General features: G+C 42.6%; 1 protein-coding gene and 2 pseudogenes across 1 annotated transcript in view; 2 read left to right on the top strand and 1 right to left on the bottom strand.

Moving 5' to 3' along the window:
- The window catches only part of LOC147000248 (protocadherin alpha-6-like), a 154,285-nt gene extending 150,180 nt beyond the window's left edge, over positions 1 to 4,105 (bottom strand). Inside the window, exon 1 of the mRNA XM_085833743.1 lies at positions 1,616 to 4,105. Within this exon, the coding sequence (XP_085689869.1) occupies positions 1,616 to 4,021 (2,406 nt within the window). The 5' untranslated portion in view covers positions 4,022 to 4,105. The remainder of the gene's footprint in view (positions 1 to 1,615) is intronic.
- A 12,806-nt stretch (positions 4,106 to 16,911) lies between these two features.
- Positions 16,912 to 18,413, top strand: LOC147000247 (uncharacterized; annotated as a pseudogene).
- Positions 18,414 to 24,538: 6,125 nt separating this feature from the next.
- On the top strand, positions 24,539 to 25,782 carry LOC147000246 (uncharacterized; annotated as a pseudogene).
- The last annotated feature ends 353 nt before the right edge of the window (positions 25,783 to 26,135 follow it).

The raw sequence follows: 26,135 nt of genomic DNA, 5'->3' as shown, positions 1-26,135 counted from the left end.
AAATATCATGATGTTATATTAAGTATTAGTTAAAATCACTCTGAATTCCTTTATGAAGAACAAAGAAAACTCGATTAGTGATTTATAGCATTTCAAGAATGAAAAAGAAAAGACAGTAGAAGCACAAATTCCAACTTGGTCATCTTACTGATACTGAGCGCTTCTTAAGTCGAAGAAAATGTAATGTGGAAGCTTAGGGTGCTCTATTTTCTGGGGGGAAGTGCACAATACAAAAAGTTAAAACGTTCTTTGGGAATCACTTCTATGTCTTGGATGTCTTTTAAATTCAAAAGCTTTTCTATTGCTAAAGTCTTCAATATTGAAAATTAACATTAAAAATAATTAACATTGAAAAATAATTGTTTTCAGAATAACGCATGGCACTAAAATGTTAGTGATAGCTCAGAATAATTCGGTAATACTGGCCTTCTTGAAATGAGAAAAACAAATAACTTCACATAAATGGAAATGATATGGAATTCATAATAAATATGCAGCTACTATTTGGCACACGCTATTATAAGCACCTTAGAAGTATCAACTTAGAAATTTTTTATATTTTTTCTGTATGACAGATATTATCATTATTTATATTCTAAATTTTGTAGATTCAGAGGAGGCCCATTAAATGAATTTCAAAGCAAGAGAACTGCAACTCACAGAGGTGCATTGACCTTTATGTTTGTTTCTTTATGGTTTTTCTTGAAGTGGGTAGAATCTAGGGTCTTGAACCTGCTAGGCAAGCCAACAACCACTGAGCCTAACACTGAGGTATTGACTTTATGTGAGTTTATTGGGTTAAAATGTAAGATTTCCCCAACTGCTACTATAGTGTGTGAAGTGCACTGATGAACTCATAGTAACTATGGGTGGGACAGGTTTCCTAAAGAGTACAAAATCTCCTTCACCCATTCTCTTTCGACCAGAGACACTCAACCTAGTCACTGTTCTTTATCCCTGAATGGCTGCAAAAATCAACAGTTAAAAAAGAGCTCTAGTTCCTCTAGGAATAGCAATGACTATGGAAAGAATCAGAAAATAACATAGTATGGATATTCGTTCGAAAGAGCAAAAAATTTGATATTGTTATATAGATCATTCATAGAGTGCTTGCCTGGCATGACCTTGGTTTCATCTTATGTACACCACACAAACACACACACAAACAGAGAGAGAGAGAGAGAGAGAGAGGGAGAGAGAGAGAGAAAGAGAGAAACAAAAAAGCAAGGAGAAAATGTGTGACCCAATTGTGTCCTATAAAATGTCCTATTAAAAACAATATATTCAAAATAATTCTCCTCCTAGTGTTAAAATACAAAAATGTGAATATCCTATGTAACTGCTCAGAAAAATATTAACACCAATATAAACTGTGTGGTAGAAAGGGACAAATGTAACAGATTTTTTAGCTTAATTTTTAAAGCTGTACAGCGAAGAATGTGCATAATAATGCTTAACTCCATTTACATGCAAGACCAAAACCCAATGAAGATTATGAGGAAAATAATAAAATTAAAATGCTTAGCACAATGTAATAAAAATTTTAAATGAGAAAATATGAAACTATAGAAAAACGCAATACAAATTTTAAATAGTTATGAAATCTTGGACTTACTCTTGAGCAATGATCTTCGTTTAAATCCTGCTCACCCACAACCGGACAAGGAGGAAGACTCGGGCTGAAGGCCATAAGATCGGTTTTGGGTGGTCCTTCTCCAGAACAAACTTTCTGTCTCCTCTTTTGTGAGTAGGACCAGCTCCCTACCGCACTAGAGCACACCAGCACAGGCTTGCCTGTCCCGCACACGCCCTCTGTAGGCGGAACTGAGCACCGCAGTGCGGTGTATACCATGAGGGTTAGAACTAGCAGGCTGGACACCGCGCAGATGGCAATGATCAGGTAGACATTGACATTCACTAATGAAACTTCCTGGCCGGTGATGCCTGCCGCTCGCGAAGAGGCTTTTGGAGTCTGGCTGTTCTCAACCAGAGACACTAATACGGTGGCTGTGGCCATCAGTGCTGGCTCCCCATGGTCCTTTACCAGCACTAATAGGCGATGGCGTGGTGAATCAGTCTCCTCAAGGGCACGCGTGGTACTGATCTCGCCCGTGTACAGTCCAACCCGAAACAGGCTCCGCGTTCCACCTGCTAAAGGATGCAGCTCATAAGACAGCCAGGCATTGTAGCCAGAATCTGCATCTACTGCACGCACCTTAGTGACCACCTGGCCAGCACCCACTGAAGGTGACACAAGCTCGCTCACTACACCACTAGATCCTTGTGTCCAAGGTCCAAGCAGCATGGGCGCATTGTCGTTCTCATCCAGCACAAACACCTGCAGAGTCACATTGCTGCCCAGGGCAGGCACACCAGCATCCCGCGCGCTCACCTGGAACTGCAGCAGCTCCAGCTCCTCATGGTCCAGAGGCTGCAGTGCGAACACCTTGCCGCTCTCCGCGTGCACAGACACATAGCTAGACAGCAAGCGCTCGCCCACCCTCCGCTCCACCAGCGAGTAGGACACCAGCGCGTTCTCCTGCGCGTCCGCATCCATCGCCGACACCGTGAAGATGTGCTTGCCCGGTGGATTGTTCTCCTTCACAAACACCGTGTATTCGGGCTGCGCAAATGCAGGAGCATTGTCGTTCACGTCAGCCACCTCCACAGACACGCTGGCCGTGGCCCACAAAGAAGGAGAACCCCCGTCCCGCGCTGTCACCACCACCTGATAGTCAGCTGTGGTCTCTCGGTCCAGGGCGCTGTCCAGCACAAGCGAATAGTAATTCTTGAAGGTGGACACCAACTTGAAGGGGACATGAGGATTCAGGGAGCAGGTCACCTGCCCGTTGGATCCAGAGTCCAGATCCGAAACGCTAATTAGAGCAATGACAGTACCCAGTGCAGCGTCCTCTCGAACAGGCAGGGATAAGGAGGTCAATGTGATCTGAGGCACATTGTCGTTCTCATCCAATACCTTCACTAAAACAGTGCAATGGCCCACCATCGGAGGGTGTCCTTTGTCCATCGCATCAACGCGGATTTTATAGACATCTACTTGCTCAAAGTCCAAATTCCCTTGAATTATGATTTCTCCTGTATCTGCATCTATGCTAAACTGCTCAAGAGTCTTGGGCGGCACCAGTCTATTAAAAGAGTACGAAATTGCTGAATTCGTCCCTTCATCCCTGTCAGAAGCATTCAGTCTAATAACTGTCGTTCCATTGTCTGAGTTTTCCAAGATTCTCACTTCATACTCAGGGTGCTGGAAAGTAGGGGCGTTATCATTCACATCCAGCACAGTGACCAGCAGCTGAACAGAGCCTGTGAGCTCAGGTTTGCCTCCATCCGTGGCTGTCAGCAGTAGCTTATGCTCAGGAGCATCCTCTCTGTCCAAGGATTTTTTCAACAAGAGTTCAATTTGTTTGTTGCCATCGCTGTTTGTTTTCACATCTAGCCCAAAGTATTCGCTGGGACTGAGTTTATAGGTTAACATAGAATTTAATCCAACATCAGCATCTGATGCGCCCTCTAGTGGAAACAAAGAATCTGGCAGCCTAGATTCGTAAATTAACATTCTTTGCTCCTTTACTGAGAACACAGGCGGATTATCATTAATGTCTCTCACTTCCACCTCCACGTGGAAAACCTGCAGCGGCCTGTCCACGATCACCTCCAGATGGATGCTACACTCCACGCTCCGCCCGCACAGCTCCTCCCGGTCGATCCGAGAATTCACAAACAAAATGCCATTCTGCAGATTTACCTCCAGAAGGTCTCCGCGGTCCTTGGACGCCACCCTGAACAGGCGGGGCACCAGCTCCGTCAGCTCCAGCCCCAGGTCCTGCGCGATGCGGCCCACGAAGGTGCCGTGTTTGGCTTCCTCTGGGACGGAGTAGTGGAGCTGCCCGCTCCCTGCCTCCCAGGCTGCAAGGAGCAGGAGCGAGAGCAGCAGACACCGAGTTCCCAGTCGGCCTTCAGTGGTAAAATCCATTTCAAATACTTCTTGCTTTGTTTCCATTAGAAGATTTTTTTCTCTGCATAAAATTCTGTATGATTCAAAATCTATCGATTCAGTTCTTCTGCATTCGCCATCCTTCAGCAGTCTTGGAAAGATCCAGCTACCAGAAAAAAAGGGCTTTGTGTGGTGGTAGATGGAACTCGGTGGTAGACAGCGACACCAAGCGGCTCCAAAAGGTAAGACGCGAATTCGTATAACCCCAATGAAGAGTTATTCTTTTAATTAATATCCTTTACCTTACCTTGATAGTAAATGATCCAAATATTTATACTTTTCAAGGACAATGTCTCCTCGTATAATTTTTGTAACTTAAACTAAGTATGGTCTTTATTCACAGAGAAACAACATTCTTAGTAATGTATTAGACATTTTTATTATCCAGTTTAGAAATAGTAAATGTAGTAAATTATCTAATCTTGGAAATCAGAAGGTAAGCGATTCTCCATAATTTGGGTACACATTAAACTTCTCTGTGTGTATGTGTTTGTAGAGGAAGAAGAGATTTTAAAAGTTTATCTAAACTTGAGATTATTTAAATTTTTTCAAGTTTATCTAAACTTTTTAACTGTTAAAATATTGTTAACGTTTATTGTTACTTTGCTCCACAGATAAATACTGCTTACTGTTCCTTCATACGATGTTTAACATGGTTTTAATGCATTTATGTTCAACATTTTAAATTTATGTGTGTTCTCACTATAGGTCAGGTTTGCCTTAAACTGTGCATCTCAGGATGGTCTCAAACTCAAAATGGTCAGATCTCAGAATTGAGAATAATGAGTAGGATACAGGAATATGCCTCTGTCTCTACAGCATTTCTTGATTAACATTCAGTTTGTACTGATTTCACATTTGTGTATCTTAAACAAATTACAGTAATTTCTGCTCTTATTTCTCGTTTTTGTTGCTCTCTTCTGCTCTTCCTAAAGACTTGATCTTTTTCTCTACACCTCAACTTCATCCTATATCCTTTGTTTTTTCAGAGTCTCATCTTCTCCCATGTTTCAAGAGAGACCTTTCTGTACATTCCCCAACCCACCTCTGTATTTCCCCTCTCTATGTTTCTGCCCATTTTATTAATATATACTGACTCCTAGAAAGCAGTTAGTTTAACATGAAAACTAGTAATTATTAGTAAACTCATAATTTCAAGGCTAAGAAATTGTTGTTTTGTTTTAATGACAGAAACACTCTCTTTATTACTATGATAATTTTTATTTTATTTTTATTTCTGTCTACTTATTGGTCTTATTCAAAGTCTGACTACAGTTTGTCTTTCACATATATCATATTTATCTTTATGAGTAAATTTATTAAATTAGTAAAACTAGAAATTTAATATTAGAACCACTTCTAGATGACTTGCATCTTGATCATAAGCCAACTTTTCGTTTTAATCATAACATTTTCTGTTTCTCAACAGTTTCTCCTTGTTAAAAATTAATTGTATTATTTTGTAAAGTATTTACTTTATATAACGTCTTCAGTAGGTGGTTGGTTTCTAGTAATGCATTGCCAATGTTAAATTCATAAGCCAAATGATTATTTTCAATTGTTCTTTAATATGGATTATATTTTTTAGATAATATAGATTATTTGCATTCTTTTGCTTAAACTTGGTTTTTATTGGCTGAAGATTGAACCTAAGTAGTTGAAAAGTACCCTCAGTCTCAGATGGGGCTTTTAATACTTTCATCTTTCCCTGTAAAAACATTATCATCATACATTAAAGTCATGTCAAATGTAAGCTTTACCATTACTTCATTTTTAATGTCATCAGCTGGGCATGAATGGACTTCTTTTCAAACTTAAGCGAGTCACCAATAAGACTTTTCCCATGAGGCATGTCATGCCACCTTCTTCCACTATTCTGACATACATTAAGCCTCACAATAATGCAGAGCTGCCCCCTTTGTGAGTATCTATGATCAGATAATTAACTCAGATCTATTTGATATTCTTTCCCAGAAACTTTCCATTACAGTAATTTGTGCAAACAAAAACTGCATTTGCTGGCCCAGGAGTGGAAGTGCATGACTTTACTCCCAGCACTTGGGAGACAGGCAGAGGCAGAGGCAGAGGCAGAGGCAGAGGCAGAGGCAGAGGCAGAGGCAGAGGCAGAGGCAGAGGCAGAGGCAGAGGCAGAGGCAGAGGCAGAGGCAGAGGCAGAGGCAGAGGCAGAGGAGGCAGAGGAGGCAGAGGAGGCAGAGGCAGAGGCAGAGGCAGAGGCAGAGGCAGAGGCAGAGGCAGAGGCAGAGGCAGAGGCAGAGGCAGAGGCAGAGGCAGAGGCAGAGGCAGAGGCAGAGGCAGAGGCAGAGGCAGAGGCAGAGGCAGAGGCAGAAGCAGAAGCAGAAGCAGAAGCAGAAGCAGAGGCAGGCAGATCTCTGAGAGTCTGTCTGTCTACAGAACAGAGTTCCAGAACAGCCAGGGTTGAAAAAAGGAAAGACAAACAAACAAACAAACAAACAAAAAGTTGTTTGCTAGCCAATAGCAAACACAAATAAATAGAAGTTTCTTTTTTAGAATAATATAAGCCTCACACACACACACACACACACACCTTTGTCAAAGGTTTTCTATAGTAACTAATACATGTATATTAGTGCAAGTAAAGGTAACTTTGACTGGTAAAAATTAATTAGCATTAAACATATTTACTTTTCAATGTAAGACTTCAAAGTTTCCTGGAGCTTGCTTATACAATCCAACTGGAATAGTTGTGATAATCATATTGGTTCCAAGTTAAAAAAAAATAAGAAATTACTGAAATCCTTTAGTGTGGCTGACAAATTGCTTACCTCTTCTCAATTTCATTTATTCAAATAGTTTATTTGAGTCCAGGGGAGGTTATATGAAAAGATGGTTAGTTGATATCATTGTAAATAACTAGATCCCTCCTCTATACATCTTACAGCAATCATATAAACAGATAAAATAACCAGATTTTTAAAAGTCAGTAGATATATTCAACAGACTAATACTGTAGCAAAAACTAATTCTCAATTCTAAGATATCCCTAAAGCTGGTCAGTGTATTATAAATATCCAAATAGCATGATAGAAGGGATAGCAATAAAAGTAAATACGGACAACCCTCTTCCGGTCAGAAAAGCACCTGAGCAGCTGGGGCGCAGGGTCTGCTGACACTCGCCAACTGCCCACAACACCCGCCACAGGATCTTAAGACTTCTGGTGAGGGGAGCACAGCTTCTGCTCCAATCCAATTGCGCGGGACCTGAGACTGCATTAGTTAGGGAAGCAGAAACCGGCCTGAGTAGGACCACAGGCCTCATCCGGCTGGATCAGCGCCAGGGTAGCGGGAGCGCAGGGTTGCCTGACACCCGCCAGCTACCCACGACCCCCGCCGCAGGATTTTGGGACTGCTGGTGAGTGGAGCACAGCTTCTGCTCCAGTCCAATTGCGCGGGACCTGAGACTGCATTAGTTAGGGAAGCAGAAACCGGCCTGAGTAGGGCCACAGGCCTCACCCGGCCGGATCAGCGCCAGGGTAGCGGGAGCGCAGGGTTGCCTGACACCCGCCAGCTACCCACGACCCCCGCCGCAGGATTTTGGGACTGCTGGTGAGTGGAACACAGCTTCTGCTCCAGTCCAATCACGCGGGACCTGAGACTGCTCTGGTTGGGGAGAGAGAAATCCGGCCCACACAGGGCCACAACCCTCTTCCGGTCAGAAAAGCACCTGAGCAGCTGGGGCGCAGGGTCTGCTGACACTCGCCAACTGCCCACAACACCCGCCACAGGATCTTAAGACTTCTGGTGAGGGGAGCACAGCTTCTGCTCCAATCCAATTGCGCGGGACCTGAGACTGCATTAGTTAGGGAAGCAGAAACCGGCCTGAGTAGGACCACAGGCCTCATCCGGCTGGATCAGCGCCAGGGTAGCGGGAGCGCAGGGTTGCCTGACACCCGCCAGCTACCCACGACCCCCGCCGCAGGATTTTGGGACTGCTGGTGAGTGGAACAGAGCTTCTGCTCCAATCCAATTGCGCGGGACCTGAGACTGCATTAGTTAGGGAAGCAGAAACCGGCCTGAGTAGGGCCACAGGCTTCACCCGGCCGGATCAGCGCCAGGGTAGCGGGAGCGCAGGGTTGCCTGACACCCGCCAGCTACCCACGACCCCCGCCGCAGGATTTTGGGACTGCTGGTGAGTGGAACACAGCTTCTGCTCCAGTCCAATCACGCGGGACCTGAGACTGCTCTGGTTGGGGAGAGAGAAATCCGGCCCACACAGGGCCACAAGCCTCTTCCGGTCAGAAAAGCACCTGAGCAGCTGGGGCACAGGGTCTGCTGACACTCGCCAACTGCCCACAACACCCGCCACAGGATCTTAAGACTTCTGGTGAGGGGAGCACAGCTTCTGCTCCAATCCAATTGCGCGGGACCTGAGACTGCATTAGTTAGGGAAGCAGAAACCAGCCTGAGTAGGGCCACAGGCCTCACCCGGCCGGATCAGCGCCAGGGTAGCGGGAGCGCAGGGTTGCCTGACACCCGCCAGCTACCCACGACCCCCGCCGCAGGATTTTGGGACTGCTGGTGAGTGGAACACAGCTTCTGCTCCAGTCCAATCACGCGGGACCTGAGACTGCTCTGGTTGGGGAGAGAGAAATCCGGCCCACACAGGGCCACAACCCTCTTCCGGTCAGAAAAGCACCTGAGCAGCTGGGGCGCAGGGTCTGCTGACACTCGCCAACTGCCCACAACACCCGCCACAGGATCTTAAGACTTCTGGTGAGGGGAGCACAGCTTCTGCTCCAATCCAATCGCGCGGGACCTGAGACTGCATTAGTTAGGGAAGCAGAAACCGGCCTGAGTAGGGCCACAGGCCTCACCCGGCCGGATCAGCGCCAGGGTAGCGGGAGCGCAGGGTTGCCTGACACCCGCCAGCTACCCACGACCCCCGCCGCAGGATTTTGGGACTGCTGGTGAGTGGAACACAGCTTCTGCTCCAATCTTTAAATAGTGACAACGATAACAACTAACCCCAGAGATTACCAGATGGCGAAAGGTAAACGTAATAATCTTACTAACAGAAACCAAGACCACTCACCATCATCAGAACCCAGCACCCCCACTTCACCCAGTCCAGGGCACCCCAACACACCGGAAAAGCTAGACACGGATTTAAAAGCATATCTCCTGATGATGATAGAGGACTTCAAGAAGGACGTTAATAACACACTTAAAGAAATGCAGGAGAACACTGCTAAAAAGGAAGAAGACAATAAAGAGGAAGCACAAAAATCCCTTAAAGAATTGCAGGAGAACACTGCTAAAGAGTTACAAATCCTTAAAGAAAAACATGATAACATAATCAAACAGGTAGAAGTCCTTACAGAAAAACAGGAAAACACATCCAAACAGATGATGGAAATGAACAAAACCATACTAGACCTAAAAAGGGAAGTAGACACAATAAAGAAAACCCAAAATGAGGCAACACTGTAGATAGAAACCCTAGGAAAGAAATCTGGAACCATAGATGCAAGCATCAGCAACAGAATACAAGAGATGGAAGAGAGAATCTCAGGTGCAGAAGATTCCATAGAGAACATCGACACAACAATCAAGGAAAATGGAAAATGCAAAAAGATCCTAACTCAAAACATCCAAGAAATACAGGACATAATGAGAAGACCAAACCTACGGATAATAGGAGTGGATGAGAATGAAGATTTTCAACTCAAAGGACCAGCAAACATCTTCAACAAAATTATAGAAGAAAACTTCCCAAATCTAAAGAAAGAGATGCCCATGAACATACAAGAAGCCTACAGAACTCCAAATAGACTGGATCAGAAAAGAAATACCTCCCGACACATAATAATCAGAGCAACAAATGCTCTAAATAAAGATAGAATACTAAAAGCAGTAAGAGAAAAAGGCCAAGTAACATATAAAGGCAAGCCTATCAGAATTACACCAGATTTTTCACCAGAGACTATGAAAGCCAGAAGATCCTGGACAGATGTTATACAGACACTAAAAGAACACAAATTCCAGCCCAGGCTACTATACCCAGCCAAACTCTCAATTAACATAGATGGAGAAACCAAAGTATTCCACGACAAAACCAAATTCACACATTATCTCTCCACGAATCCAGCCCTTCAAAGGATAATAACAGAAAAAAACCAATACAAAGACAGGAACCACGCCCTAGAAACAACAAGAAGGTAATCCCTCAACAAACCTAAAAGAAGACAGCCACAAGAACAAAATGCCAACTTTAACATCAAAAATAACAGGAAACACCAATTTCTTTTCCTTAATATCTCTTAATATCAATGGACTCAACTCCCCGATAAAAAGACATAGACTAACAAACTGGCTACACAAACAAGACCCAACATTTTGCTGCTTACAGGAAACTCATCTCAGAGAAAAGGATAGACACTACCTCAGAATGAAAGGCTGGAAAACAATTCTCCAAGCAAATGGCATGAAGAAACAAGCTGGAGTAGCCATTCTAATATCTGATAAGATTGACTTCCAACCCAAAGTCATTAAAAAAGACAGGGAGGGACACTTCATACTCATCAAAGGTAAAATCCTCCAAGAGGAACTATCAATCCTGAATATCTATGCTCCAAATACAAAGGCAGCCACATTCATTAAAGAAACTTTAGTAAATCTCAAAGCACACATTGCACCTCATACAATAATAGTGGGAGACTTCAACACACCACTTTCACCAATGGACAGATCATGGAAACAGAAACTAAACAGGGACACAGTGAAACTAAGAGAAATTATGAATCAAATGGATCTGGCAGATATCTACAGAACATTCTATCCTAAAACAAAAGGATATACCTTCTTCTCAGCACCTCATGGTACCTTCTCCAAAATTGACCACATAATTGGTCACAAAACAGGCCTCAACAGATATAAAAATATTGAAATTGTCCCATGCATCCTATCAGATCACCATGGACTAAGGCTGATCTTCAATAACAAAATAAATAATAGAAAGCCAACCTTCACGTGGAAACTGAACAACACTCTTCTCAATGATACCTTGGTCAAGGAAGGAATAAAGAAAGAAATTAAGGACTTTTTAGAGTTCAATGAAAATGAAGCCACAACATACCCAAACTTATGGGACGCAATGAAAGCATTTTTAAGAGGAAAACTCATAGCTCTGAGTGCCTCCAAAAGGAAACTAGAGAGAGCACACATTAGCAGCTTGACAACACACCTAAAAGCACTAGAACAAAAGGAAGCAAATTCACCCAAGAGGAGTAGACGGCAGGAAATAATCAAACTCAGGGGTGAAATCAACCAAGTGGAAACAAGAAAAACTATTCAAAGAATCAACCAATCAAGGAGCTGGTTCTTTGAGAAAATCAACAAGATAGATAAACCCTTAGCCAGACTCACTAGAGGGCACAGGGAAAGCATCCTAATTAACAAAATCAGAAATGAAAAAGGAGACATAACAACAGATCCTGAAGACATCCAAAACACCATCAGATCCTTCTACCAAAGGCTATACTCAACAAAACTGGAGAACCTGGATGAAATGGACAAGTTCCTAGACAGATACCAGGTACCAAAGTTGAATCAAGATCAGGTTAATGATCTAAACAGCCCTATATCCCCCAAAGAAATAGAAGCAGTCATTAATAGTCTCCCAACTAAAAAAAGCCCAGGACCAGATGGGTTTAGTGCAGAGTTCTATCAGACCTTCAAAGAAGATCTAATCCCAGTTCTTCACAAACTATTCCACAAAATAGAAACAGAAGGTACTCTACCCAACTCATTCTATGAAGCCACAATTACTCTGATACCTAAACCACAAAAAGACCCAACAAAGATAGAAAACTTCAGACCAATATCCCTTATGAATATTGATGCAAAAATCCTCAATAAAGTTCTTGCTAACCGAATCCAAGAACACATCAAAACAATCATCCATCCTGACCAAGTAGGTTTCATCCCAGGGATGCAGGGATGGTTCAATATACGGAAATCCATCAACGTAATCCAGTATATAAACAAACTCAAAGATAAAAACCACATGGTCATCTCCTTAGATGCGGAAAAAGCATTTGACAAGATCCAACACCCTTTCATGATAAAAGTCTTGGAAAGATCAGGAATTCAAGGCCCATACCTAAACATGATAAAAGCAATCTACAGCAAACCAGTAGCCAACATCAAAGTAAATGGTGAGAAGCTTGAAGCAATCCCTCTAAAATCAGGGACTAGACAAGGCTGTCCACTTTCTCCATACCTATTCAACATTGTACTTGAAGTCCTAGCCAGAGCAATTCGACAACAAAAGGAGATCAAAGGGATACAAATTGGAAAAGAGGAAGTCAAAATATCACTGTTTGCAGATGATATGATAGTATATATAAGTGACCCTAAAAATTCCACCAGAGAACTCCTAAACCTGATAAACAGCTTTGGTGAAGTAGCTGGATATAAAATTAACTCAAACAAGTCAATGGCCTTTCTCTACACAAAGAATAAACAGGCTGAGAAAGAAATTAGGGAAACAACACCCTTCTCAATAGTCACAAATAATATAAAATATCTTGGCGTGACTCTAACTAAGGAAGTGAAAGATCTGTATAATAAAAACTTCAAGTCTCTGAAGAAAGAAATTATAGAAGATCTCAGAAGATGGAAAGATCTCCCATGCTCATGGATTGGCAGGATCAACATTGTAAAAATGGCTATCTTGCCAAAAGCAATCTACAGATTCAATGCAATCCCCATCAAAATTCCAAATCAATTCTTCAACGAATTAGAAAGTGCAATCTGCAAATTCATCTGGAATAACAAAAAACCTAGGATAGCAAAAACTCTTCTCAAGGATAAAAGAACCTCTGGTGGAATCACCATGCCGGACCTAAAGCTCTACTACAGAGCAATTGTGATAAAAACTGCATGGTACTGGTATAGTGACAGACAAATAGACCAATGGAATAGAATTGAAGACCCAGAAATGAACCCACACACCTATGGTCACTTGATCTTCGACAAGGGAGCTAAAAACATCCAGTGGAAGAAAGACAGCATTTTCAACAAATGGTGCTGGCACAACTGGTTGTTAACATGTAGAAGAATGCGAATCGATCCATTCCTATCTCCTTGTACTAAGGTCAAGTCTAAGTGGATCAAGGAACTTCACATAAAACCAGAGACACTGAAACTTATAGAGGAGAAAGTGGGGAAAAGCCTTGAAGATATGGGCACAGGGGAAAAATTCCTGAATAGAACAGTAATGGCTTGTGCTGTAAGATCGAGAATTGACAAGTGGGACCTCATGAAACTACAAAGCTTCTGCAAGGCTAAAGACACCATCAATAAGACAAAAAAACCACCAACAGATTGGGAAAGGATCTTCACCTATCCTAAATCAGATAAGGGACTAATATCCAATATATATAAAGAACTCAAGAAGGTGGACTCCAGAAAGTCAAATAACCCCATTAAAAAATGGGGCTCAGAACTGAACAAAGAATTCTCACCTGAGGAATACCGAATGGCAGAGAAGCACCTGAAAAAATGTTCAACATCCTTAATCATCAGGGAAATGCAAATCAAAACAACCCTGAGATTCCACCTCACACCAGTCAGAATGGCTAAGATCAAAAATTCAGGTGACAGCAGATGCTGGCGAGGATGTGGAGAAAGAGGAACACTCCTCCATTGTTGGTGGGATTGCAAGCTTGTACAACCACTCTGGAAATCAGTCTGGCGGTTCCTCAGAAAATTGGACATAGTACTACCGGAGGATCCAGCAATACCTCTCCTGGGCATATATCCAGAAGATGTCCCAACCGGTAAAAAGGACACATGCTCCACTATGTTCATAGCAGCCCTATTTATAATAGCCAGAAGCTGGAAAGAACCCAGATGTCCCTCAACAGAGGAATGGATACAGAAAATGTGGTACATTTACACAATGGAGTACTACTCAGCTATTAAAAAGAATGAATTTATGAAATTCCTAGCCAAATGGATGGACCTGGAGGGCATCATCTTGAGTGAAGTAACACAATCACAAAAGAACTCACACAATATGTATTCATTGATAAGTGGATATTAGCCCAAAACTTAGGATACCCAAGATATAAGATACAATTTGATAAACGCATGAAACTCAAGAAGAATGAAGACCAAAGTGTGGACACTGTGCACCTTCTTAGAATTGGGAACAAAACACCCAGGGAAGGAGCTACAGAGACAAAGTTCGTAGCTGTGATGAAAGGATGGACCATTTAGAGACTGCTGTATCCAGGGATCCGTCCCATAATCAGCTTCTAAACGCTGACACCATTGCATACACTAGCAAGATCTTGCTGAAAGGACCCTAATATAGCTGTCTCTTGTGAGACGATGCCGGGGCCTAGCAAACACAGGAGTGGATGTTCACAGTCAGCTATTGGATGTATCACAGGGCTCCCAATGGAGAAGCTAGAGAAAGTACCCAAGGAGCTAAAGGGATCTGCAACCCTATTGTTGGAACAACATGATGTACTAACCGGAACCCTGGAGCTCTTGTCTCTAGCTGCATATGTATCGAAAGATGGCCTAGTCGGCCATCAATGGAAAGAGAGGCCCATTGGACTTGCAAACTTTATATGCCCCAATATAGGGGAATGCCAGGGCCAAAAGAATGGGAATGGGTGGGTAGGGAAGTGGGGGGCGCTATGGGGGACTTTTGGGATAGTATTGGAAATGTAATTGAGGAAATTATGTAATAAAAATATTAAAAAAAAAAAAAAAAAAAAAAAAAAAAAAAAAAAAAAAAAAAAAAAAAGTAAATACGTAGGAGAACTTTAAAAATCGGCAATGCATTAAAAAAGATTCTAATATTTTTATAGTAGGTATGCAATGGTTATTACATGTTAAGCCCACATGTTTTATATTAGGTATGCAATGGTTATTACATGTTAAGCCCACATGTTTTGCCAAATCAAGAGAGAGGAGCAAAAGAGTTTTCTCTTTTCAGTGGCAAGGACACTCGCCTAGAGTAGACTACAGTGTCCGTAAACAATAAACACGAGAGAAGAGTTTTATAACAGTCAAGTTTTGTTTCCTCTAAACTGAAAATGTAAAGCAATCAACGGTGTGTTTTCTGACCAAACCTGCTTGGACTTTCAGAGCTAAGGGACTTCACGAGTACTTCTCAATACAAATAACTTAAAGTGAAAACACACTCCGGCTCCTGAAAAATGACACCGTTATTCCTCCAGATTCCAATGTTAAACTTTGGTGGGAAATGAATATTCTATATTAGCACAATGCTCTGGGATATGAATGGAAGAGAAATTTTTACTGTACTCCTTTGTATTATAAGAATTTTAAACAATGGTTATGTCTATCCAAATGAAAACACTACTAAAATGAACATTTTCACACAAAGGTTTTAATTTGTGAAACCATTAGTGTGCACATCTATTTAATAGACAAAATTTAATGGATTATTTACTACAAAAATATGACTGAAAAAGAAGTGAAACTGTTATATAAAAATAAAATAATTGCAATCCAACAGAAAGTAAAAAGCATAGTTGTGGACTATTGTAAAAAGACTGATATGTAATCATAAAATAGTATATTAAGAATAAATAATTTAAGCCAGGCTTGGTAGTTCATGCCTTTAATCTCAGCTCTAGGGAGTCAGAGAATTTGACATCTCTTAGTTCCAAGTCAGCTGGTTTACAAGAGGAGTCCCAAGCCAACAAGGGCTACATAGTAAAATTCTGTCTCAAAACTGACAGAAAGAAAGAAAATATTTTAAAGTATGCCTTACAATTTGTTCTACAATATGTTGTAAATTAAATGTGAGTGTTCTTATATAGCAATATACCGTGAAAACATTTTACAAGCAGACTATGGTCTCTCATACCTGTAAATCGGCATTGGGGAACCTAAGACGGGAGGGTTCAAAGTTTGAGACCAGCCTAGGAATCTAGCGATGTCAAGGCTAGGTATGGGTTACATAGTTCCCCTCAGTCTCAGAAAAACAAAAGTGGCTCAACAGAAATATTTCCTGCTATGCAAACACAAGGATCTGAGGTCAAGTCCCAAGAAACCATAAGCCACATATGGTCCTGAATACTTGTAGCCTCAGCATGTGCGGGTGTACTAAAAGGCATTCCTGGGGCTTGCTCACTGTCAGCCAAGCTCCAGGTTCAGTGATAGAAACTATCTCCAGGGACTAAAGCAGAGATAGAGCCTCCTCTGGCCTCCATGAGAACAGGCATGTTCTCTCACACACATACACCACACACATACATTACGTGTCCACAAAAGACTTGAAAATATTTTAGGCTAAGAAAGTTTGGGGCATATTAATAAAACCTCCCACAGAATAATAATGACTGCAAGCCATATTCGTTGCAAAGAAATATCCAAAATTAGAGCTTTTTAAAAACCGTGTATTTATTTTATTTTATGTGTATAAATGTTTTTGCCTGCACTTATGTATGTGTACCATGTGCCTGTGAAATTCAAAATGTGTTGCCCCCCAACCCCCGGAACTGAAGTTATAAATGGTCATGAAATAGCAAGTGAGTAGAGGGAATTGAAGTCAGGTCCTCTTCGAGAAAAAAGTGCTCTTAACCACTGAGCCAATCTCTTGTCGACCCTCGCCCCCAAAAGAAAACAAAAACAAAAACAAAAACGTGTACGTTAAAGAATTGAAAATGGTACAGCTAAAGGTTAACTGACATTTCTAGGCTAATCGTGTGTGTAACGTTGGATTCTTCAAAGCTAAAATAACCCCGGGGGAAACCTTCACATATTCAATGATAAAGAATTAAGAGAAAAAAAAAATTCAGTGAGTACGATTTACAAAACTCACATTCTCTGTAGAGTTGGGTCCCTGAGGTAGGCTGGGACTGAAGGCCATGAGGTCGGTCTTGGGTGGACCTTCTCCAGAGCACACCCTCTGTCGCCTCTGCTGCGAGTACGACCAGGTCCCCACCGCGCTGGAGCACACCAGCATTGGCTTCCCTGGAGCACAGGCTCCATCAGTGGGCGTCGCTGAGCAGCGAATCGCTGTGTACAGAAGCAGCGTGAGCACCAACAGGCTGGAAACCGCACAAATGGCGATGATCAGGTACACGTTGACATCTATCAGCGTGGAGTCTGAACCAGAGGTTCCAACCAACACCCTGGATGAGACCTTCGGGGTCTGGCTGTTCTCCACAAGAGACACCAGGAAAGTGGCCGTGGCTGTCAGTGGTGGCTCGCCGTGATCCTTCACCAGCACCAACAAGCGTTGACGCGGCGTGTCCGCTTCATCCAGAACACGAGTTGTGCTGATCTCACCAGTATATAACCCCACGCGGAACGGGCTGCGCACAGCACCTGTCGCAGGCTGCAACTCATAAGACAGCCACGCGTTGTAGCCAGAATCCGCGTCCACTGCACGCACCTTCGCAACCACATGGCCAGAACTCACTGACCTGGACAACAACTCAATAGTTCCTCCGCTACCCTGAGGCCCCAGCAGCATAGGTGCATTGTCATTCTCATCCAGCACAAACACCTGCAGAGTCACATTGCTGCCCAGGGCAGGCACACCAGCATCCCGCGCGCTCACCTGGAACTGTAGCAGCTCCAGCTCCTCATGGTCCAGAGGTTGCAGCGCGAACACCTTGCCGCTCTCCGCGTGCACAGACACATAGCTCGACAGCAAGCGCTCGCCCACCCTCCGCTCCACCAGCGAGTAGGACACCAGCGCGTTCTCCTGCGCATCCGCATCCATCGCTGACACCGTGAAGATGTGTGCTCCAGGCGGGTTGTTCTCCTTCACAAACACTGTGTACTCGGGCTGCGCAAACGCAGGCACGTTGTCATTCACGTCAGCCACCTCCACGGACACGCTGGCCGTGGCCCACAGGGAGGGCGAGCCTCCATCGCGAGCGGTCACAACAACGTCGTAGTTAGCGATAGTCTCTCGGTCCAGAGCTCTGTCCAGTACGAGCGAATAGTAATTCTTGAAAGTGGACACCAGCTTGAAGGGGATGTGGGGTGTCAAGGAGCAGGTCACCTGCCCATTAGTGCCTGAGTCACGATCTGACACGCTAATCAGGGCGATGACAGTCGCCAATGGAGCATCCTCTTTGATAGGCAAAAAAATGGAGGTTATGGCCATCTCAGGCACATTATCATTTACATCCACGAGTTTCACTATAACTTTGCAGTGTCCTGCAAGTGGGAATGCACTTCTGTCCACGGCATCAATATTAATTTCATATACTTTACAGTCTTCGTAATCCAGCCCTTCCTTAACTTTTATTTCTCCACTAGTAGAATCTATTGTAAATTTAGATTTCACATTGTCAAGGACAAGATTACTGAAATAATACAGTATTTCTTTATTAATTCCTTCATCTGCGTCTGAAGCGTTGAGTTTAATTACTAACGACTCTTTGGGTGTATTTTCCAATAATCTAACATTATAAATAGATTTATCAAACTTTGGAGCGTTATCATTTGCATCCAATACATCAATCAGTAACTGAACAGTACCTGTTAGTTCAGGTTTCCCTCCATCAACTGCAATTAGTAATAAACGATGCTCTTGGGTTTCTTCTCTATCTAGGGGCTTCTTCAAAACGAGCTCTAAAACGTTTGTTTCTTCTTCGTTTCTTTTAAGATCCAAGTCAAAATATTCATTAGGATTTACCTTGTAGCTCAAAGCTGCATTGACTCCTATATCCAAATCAGATGCGCCCTCTACCGGAAACCGCGAGTCTTGCATTCTTGACTCTAAAATAAATAATCTTTGTTCAGGTCGTGAGAATTTAGGCGGGTTGTCGTTAATGTCCTTCACCTCCACCTCCACGTGGAAAACCTGCAGCGGCCTGTCCACGATCACCTCCAGGTGGATGCTGCACTCCGCGTTCCGCCCACACAGCTCCTCCCGGTCGATCCGAGAATTCACAAACAAAATGCCATTCTGCAGATTTACCTCCAGAAGGTCCCCGCGGTCCTTGGACGCCACCCTGAACAGGCGGGGCACCAGCTCTGTCAGCTCCAGCCCCAAGTCCTGCGCGATGCGGCCCACGAAGGTGCCGTGTTTGGCCTCCTCGGGGATGGAGTAGTGGAGCTGGCCGCTCCCTGCCTCCCAGGCTGCGAGAAGCACAAAGGAGATCAGCAGGCGCCGAAATCCCGGACTTCCTCGCTGGGAATATACCATCGCAATCTTGTTCCACTTCTCCAGTCTCTATTGCAGCACCACACAAAGTCCTTTGACAACTTAGTTCCAATTTACGATAGATTTGATTTCCTTGCTTTTTTGTGAGCTTCTATAGCAGATCCAAAAATGGAAGATCCTTTTCCTAAGTAAAATGTACTCTCCGTATCCTTTTTTGACGTTGGAAGTTAAAATTTATCTTGTGGTGTCTAGCGACACCATGTGGATAAAAGGGTAAGTATTTTTCTTTGTTTCATTTTATTCACTTACCTTTTATTTTGAAATTATTTCTCAATAATACTCAATTTGAATTACATGTTTTTATGCTTCTGTATATTTCTGCACTCTGTTCTCTAATTAGATGTCACCTCTTTAACCAGGCTCCTATGTTAGTTGCTTTACTTACCAATCCACTAGATGCTCTGCAGGTGGTCTCCTGACTGAACCCAACTTTATAAACACAATCTAAAGTAAAACATCAATATGAGCAAACCACTGCATATGGATAAATCTTCAGTAGACACCCCAAAGAATTTGTCCATTTATTTATAGAGAGATTTATATCCATACTGATGAAATAACTTCCATTGGTTATTTTTTCAACAGTTTCTGTTGCTCAGTAGTATCCTTTGCATACTTAGCTATAGCCTAATTTTTTTAGCTTGTCTATATTAACCTAATGAAAATAAATTTCCTGGGTATTATTGAAAAAATATTCTAGATTTAGTGTTTATTACTGGCGATTTATTGATTGATTCTATCTTCAAAAAGAATTCAAACAGTTTAAATATTCTAACTTCAGGTCCCCTTTTGAAATCTACCCAAATTAATGAACATTTAATCCTTTTTCGGCACCTAACAATTTTTGGGTTGTATTACTCTAATATGGAGGCTTTAATTGTCCAGATGTCCTACAACCTTAGTAAGCCACTTGGCACTATTTTCACGATACAGTATCTAAGTAGCAACTGTGGAAATTGTATAATCACTTATCTTACATTACCTAACAAGTTGGAATCCCGATATTGATTAACATGTAGTGTGCCACAAAAATATTTAGGTTTTAGTAAAGGTAATGACATCCTCAATGAAGAAAAGGCATACCTAGTATGGAAAATAGTTTGCATTTTATTCAGCTATATGGGAGATAAAAGTCTCTGAACTTTGGTTCATCTTTGCAGCTGTTGGAATTATGACCTGTATTTGTCGTTCTCTAGTTGAGGACTTGAGGGTTGCGTTCTCAATCATGATATTCTAAATCCCACAGAAGACACAGGAATCTTCTCAGCCATTTTTTCAGTCAGATAGTAGAGAATACATTTTTGGCTCGTCTAACTCACTGCTCTCTTTTTCTAGGCATTTTAGTTGTAGCGAGGAGTGGTGGTATACATACCTTTAATCCCAACACTCTGGCTAATTTTACTTCATAGTACCATATGAAGTAGAATAAAAGTAATGAATAAAAGATACAAAATTTAAATATTCAGAAGACTTATTAATTATAGATAGTTCAGGAGGAAAGAAAGAATTAATATTTATTTCAATTCCGTCTTTCTCATTGATAAAACGCATATTTTATAAATGCATATCAAGCAAATATTTAAATAGATTATAATTTTCTGAAAGAAAATATCATTCAAGACAACTACAGATTTTCTAGTAGTGTCTAGAATTTAATTCAATATTACTGAACTTAATAAGAAGAACATTATGAAAAGAAAAACGTTCTATAGGTGATGATTCAGTGACATGAGAGACCACAAATAACTATAATTATTATGTTGATTAAATTCATTAAAATGAGATAATTTCACTTAAAAACTCTACTTTTTTATAAAGCAAAGCAAGGTGCTAAAATTTGGAGGGCACTGACAGAAGCTAGGAATTCAGTTGATTGTGTAGTAGCCTAGACTAGTAAGAAAGGAGTTCATGCCTTTAATCCCAGCATTCCAGAGGCAGGAAGATCTCAGGGATCAAGGCTATTCTGGTCTATAGAGCAAGTTTTGGGACATCCAGGGCTACACAGAGAAATCCTATCTCAAAAAACAAAGAAGAGAAGGAAGAAGAAACAATTACTATGTAAGGGATATGTTGCAATAACATAAGCATCATCCAGCAAAGAGTGTGAGTAACTTACAAACACAAATAGATATAAAATCTATGAAGTATATGGTGTAAAGATTTAACATATGTACAGTGATTCTCAGAAGAAGAGATTAATGTAAAGTAGAAGCAATATTTGAAGGAATGCTAATAAATATTATTTTAAATTGATAAAGGATCAATTCACAAATACAAAAGGTCATAAAAACTTCAAGGGAGATTTTTAAAAGTAACCCAAAACTGATCTGGTAATATAGGTTGTTGATAATTTTCAAGCAAACAAACAACAAAAAAGAATCTTCTGTTTTGTTTTTTCCAGACAGGGTCTCTCTGTATAGACCTGACTGTCTTAGAACTCACTCTGTAGATCAGGCTGGCCTTAGAGATCCACCTGCATCTGTCTCCCAAGTGCTCTGATTAAAATTGTGTGCCACCATCACTTCACCAAAAAAGAGTTTTTAAAACAGCGAAGAAGAAGAAGAAGAAGAAGAAGAAGAAGAAGAAGAAGAAGAAGAAGAAGAAGAAGAAGAAGAAGAAGAAGAAGAAGAAGAAGAAGAAGAAAAAGAGGAAGAAGAAGTCATTACTGTGATGGTTTGAATGTGCTTGAGCCAGGGAGTGGCACTATTAGGAGGTGTGGCCTTGTTCGAGTAGGTTTGTCACTGTGGGTGTGGGTTTTAATGCCCTAGTAGTCTTCCACAAGCAGCCTTCAGATGAAGATGTAGCACTCTCAGCTTTGCCTGTATCATGCCTAGCTAGATGCTGCCCTGCTCCCACCTTGGTGATAATGGCCTGAACCTGTGAACCCATAAGCCAGACAATTAAATGTCATCCTTTATAAGACTTGCTTTGGTCATGGTGTCTGTCCACAGCAGTAAAACCCAAACTAAGACAGTCACAATACATCAATGATAAATTTGGTAGTCATCTTCTCATGAAGGGACTATAGAAAGTTATCTTCAAAGTGATAGGAAAAAATAACTTCCCAATTAAGCACTAAATACCTAACAAAACTATTCCTCAAAGGTGGCATTTAAATGCTACATCTAAATACAAAAACATGGGATTTCTTTCCTATCAGACCATAGGAAAATACTCAAGAACCTTTTTCAGAAGAAAGAAGAACTCAGAAACGCAAACATAAATGAGTATTTACAGTACAAAGGTAATAATTGTATGTCAAGGATCTATGCATAATTCAAAAGCACAAGTGTAACATAGATTGGGGGAGAGGCGGTTACACAGAGTGATTTCCTAAGCTGTGGAATTCTCTCAACATTACAATACATTACAAGTATTGGTTGATGCCTTAGCAAGTCAACAGTGTGCCTTACAATCTCTAGGAAATGGAAGAGAAAAAAAATATGACTTTAAAACACACATCAGAGCTACAGACATCAGTAAGGTGATGTCATATAAAGTTCTAAACCCCCTTTTCCCTAAGGGGGAGAGAGACACATTGTCAAGAAGAATACACAGCCCTATTCCAATCCTGAGGAACCTAAAGATGAAGCAAAAAGCCCCTACACTCCAGACAAGCTCAAAACTGCCATTTCAAAGCAGGTGAAAAACACCGGGAACTTCTCATCAGTCTTTTCTCCTAGCACAGCACTGCTCTGGCAGGAGGAAGCAATAGCTTCTAGCTTCTCTCCAAGGAGTGTGGAAGAGTGGACTTCGAAGTCTACATCCTGACATTTCAGATGGCAGAGCGCTACCCAGAGGCTTGGTTTCTGTCTCACTACTGGAAGTACAAGTGGAGCACATTTGTGTGGACAATTAGCAGCATTCGAAGCTGATGCTCCAGAAGACCTAACAGCCTCTTCCCTATGAGGAAATGAGAAGGGCAGAGCAAGGAGCCAATTTCACTGCTTCTCATTGGGCAGATCAAGAAACTCTTTTCTGTCTAACCTGTATCTCACATTAATAGGAAACAGCAGATTCTAATGCCTGAAAGCTATTCAGAACAACAAAAAAGAGGCATGCATCCAGGTGTGGATTAATACATTAATCCCATCACTTGGGAGGCAGAGGTAGAATGGTCTCTGAGTTCCAGATCAGCCTGGCCTGCTTAATGAGTTTTAGGCCAGCCATAATGAGACTGTGTGGAAAAGAGGAAAGAGGTGAGTAGAGACTTTACTCCAGGGCATCTGTACAGTGAACAGACATCTAGGGGAGTCTTTTATCAACCCCTGAAAAAGAGAAATCAGTAGATGCCCCCTGCTAGGCGTTTGTGCATAAAACTACAGAGAGCACACATCTGCCCAAATGGCTTGGAGGAGCCCAGATTCTCAGACAACTGACAATGAGAACCTGCTAGAAAGATTGAGAGAAGTGGCTGCTTTTTTTCTACAAATAAGAGAACATTGACACCAAATAACAAAAGGGGAGAAAAGCAAGAGAACACAAAAGAATTTCTGTGATCTACAGAAACCAAATGTAAAGAGGTAGAGGCAAATGAATTCTGGCAGACTTTAAACTAGCCAACACAAAATGCTCAATGAGCTCATGAAAATAAAGTATTAACAGAGAGGAAACTTCAACAGAGATGGAGTTTTAACCAACTGCAGAGAAATTTTGGAATTGAAGAACACAATTGACTGAAAACTTCAGGAGGACAATTATAAATACATGACCAAGCAAAAGGAACAGTGGCCTCAAGGATGGAATATTTGCTTATGAAGAGAGTCAAAGCTAAAAGAGAATGTTAAAGAATGAAGAAGGACTAAGAGACTTGGTGGTTGTTGTTTTTTTAAGCGAGCTAATAGTTGTATTGTGTTATTCACAGAGAGAAGAGAACAGCAGAAATCTTAACTTCGGAATTATGGCTTAAACCCTCTAAATCTGAGGGTGAAATGGATAGTCGAAGCCAAGAACCTTAGCATAGTTCAGAGAGGAGGAAACTAAGCAATGCCACAACTAGAAACTAATTGTTAAGCGTCAACAATGAAGACGGAATTTTGACAGCAGATGGAACACCGTAAAGCTAATCAGCAGATTTCTCGGCAGAAATTTTTGCATGCCAGAAGATATAGTCAAACTCCCAAAGGAAAACTATCGCCACGCAAGAATTCCATATCCAGTAGCAAATAAATCTGTGAAGAAAGTGATAAGACACTTAAGAAAAAGTCAAGTTGAAGACGATAGTAAAACTAACCTTTCCAGAGGTGTCCTCTGCAGACTGCAGTTGATCCTCTCTGTCCCTTGAATCAGATAAACTGGGGCTGAAGGCCATGAGGTCGGTCTTAGGTGGGTACTCCCCAGAGCACACCCTTTGCCTCCTTTGCTGGGAGTATGACCAGCTCCCCACGGCACTGGAGCACACCATTACCGGTTTTGGAGGCCCGCACACGCTCTCATTGGGGACAGTGGAACAGCGCAGCGCTGTGTACAGCAGCAGCGTGAGCACTAGCAGGCTGGACACCGCGCAGATGGCGATGATCAGGTACACGTTGACATCTACCAGTGACGCCTCAGAGTGTGTGACACTCGTGGATACTCGCGATGGAGCCTTTGGTACCGGGCCATTCTCTACCAGCGACACCAACACTGTGGCGGTAACAATCATTGCTGGGTCACCATGGTCCTTCACCAGCACCAAAAGGCGCTGACGTGGCGAATCTGCTTCATCCAGGGTGCGCGTAGTACTAATCTCGCCCGTATACAAACCTACGCGGAAAAGGCTACGGGAATTGCCTTCTGACGATTGCAGCTCATACGAGAGCCATGCGTTGTAGCCAGAGTCTGCATCCACCGCGCGCACCTTAGCCACCACATGGCCTGCACCCACTGATCTGGACACCAGCCGGCTCACGATTCCACCAGAGACTCCTGCCTCAGGTTCCAGCAGTGTGGGCGCGTTGTCATTCTCGTCCAGCACAAACACCTGCAGAGTCACATTGCTGCCCAGGGCAGGCACACCAGCATCCCGCGCGCTCACCTGGAACTGCAGCAGCTCCAGCTCCTCATGGTCCAGAGGCTGCAGCGCGAACACCTTGCCGCTCTCCGCGTGCACAGACACATAGCTCGACAGCAAGCGCTCGCCCACCCTCCGCTCCACCAGAGAGTAGGACACCAGCGCGTTCTCCTGCGCGTCCGCATCCATCGCCAACACCGTGAAGATGTGCGCTCCTGGTGGATTGTTCTCCTTCACAAACACGGTGTATTCGGGCTGAGCGAACACTGGAGCATTGTCGTTCACGTCAGCCACCTCCACAGACACGCTGGCCGTGGCCCACAGCGAGGGCGAGCCCCCATCCCGCGCTGTCACCACCACCTTATAGTCTGCTGTTGTCTCTCGGTCCAAGGCGCTGTCCAGCACGAGAGAATAGTAATTCTTGAAGGTGGACACCAACTTGAAGGGGACATGATTTGTCAGGGAGCAGGTCACCTGCCCGTTGACACCCGTGTCCCGATCAGACACACTGATGAGTGCGATGACAGTGCCCACTGGAGAATTCTCTCGTATTGGAAGTGATAGAGATTTGAATTCCAGTTCTGGGACATTATCGTTAATGTCTTCAACTTGTACAATGACTTTACAGTGCCCAGAGAGTGGAAGTTGTCCCTTGTCAATTCCCTCTATGAGAATTTCATAGGATTTGCACTCTTCAAAATCAATGTATCCCTTTACAATAATCTCTCCGCTAACAGGATCTATGTGAAATTTGTATTTCACATTTGGTGAATTATCTGTAGAAAATGAGTACATAATATCCCCATTTACCCCTTCGTCTAAATCTGAGGCATTAACTTTGACTACCAATGTCCCATTTGGAACGTTTTCTGGTAATTTCACGGTATAGAGAGATCTGTCAAAAACTGGAGAAT

The sequence above is a fragment of the Mus caroli genome, unplaced genomic scaffold (assembly GCF_978045245.1).
Source record: "Mus caroli unplaced genomic scaffold, Mus_caroli_1 scaffold_19, whole genome shotgun sequence".
In the NCBI taxonomy this organism is placed as follows: domain Eukaryota; kingdom Metazoa; phylum Chordata; class Mammalia; order Rodentia; family Muridae; genus Mus; species Mus caroli.
The sequence above is the reverse complement of the archived record's forward strand: the minus strand, read 5'-3'. Positions and strand labels throughout refer to the sequence as shown.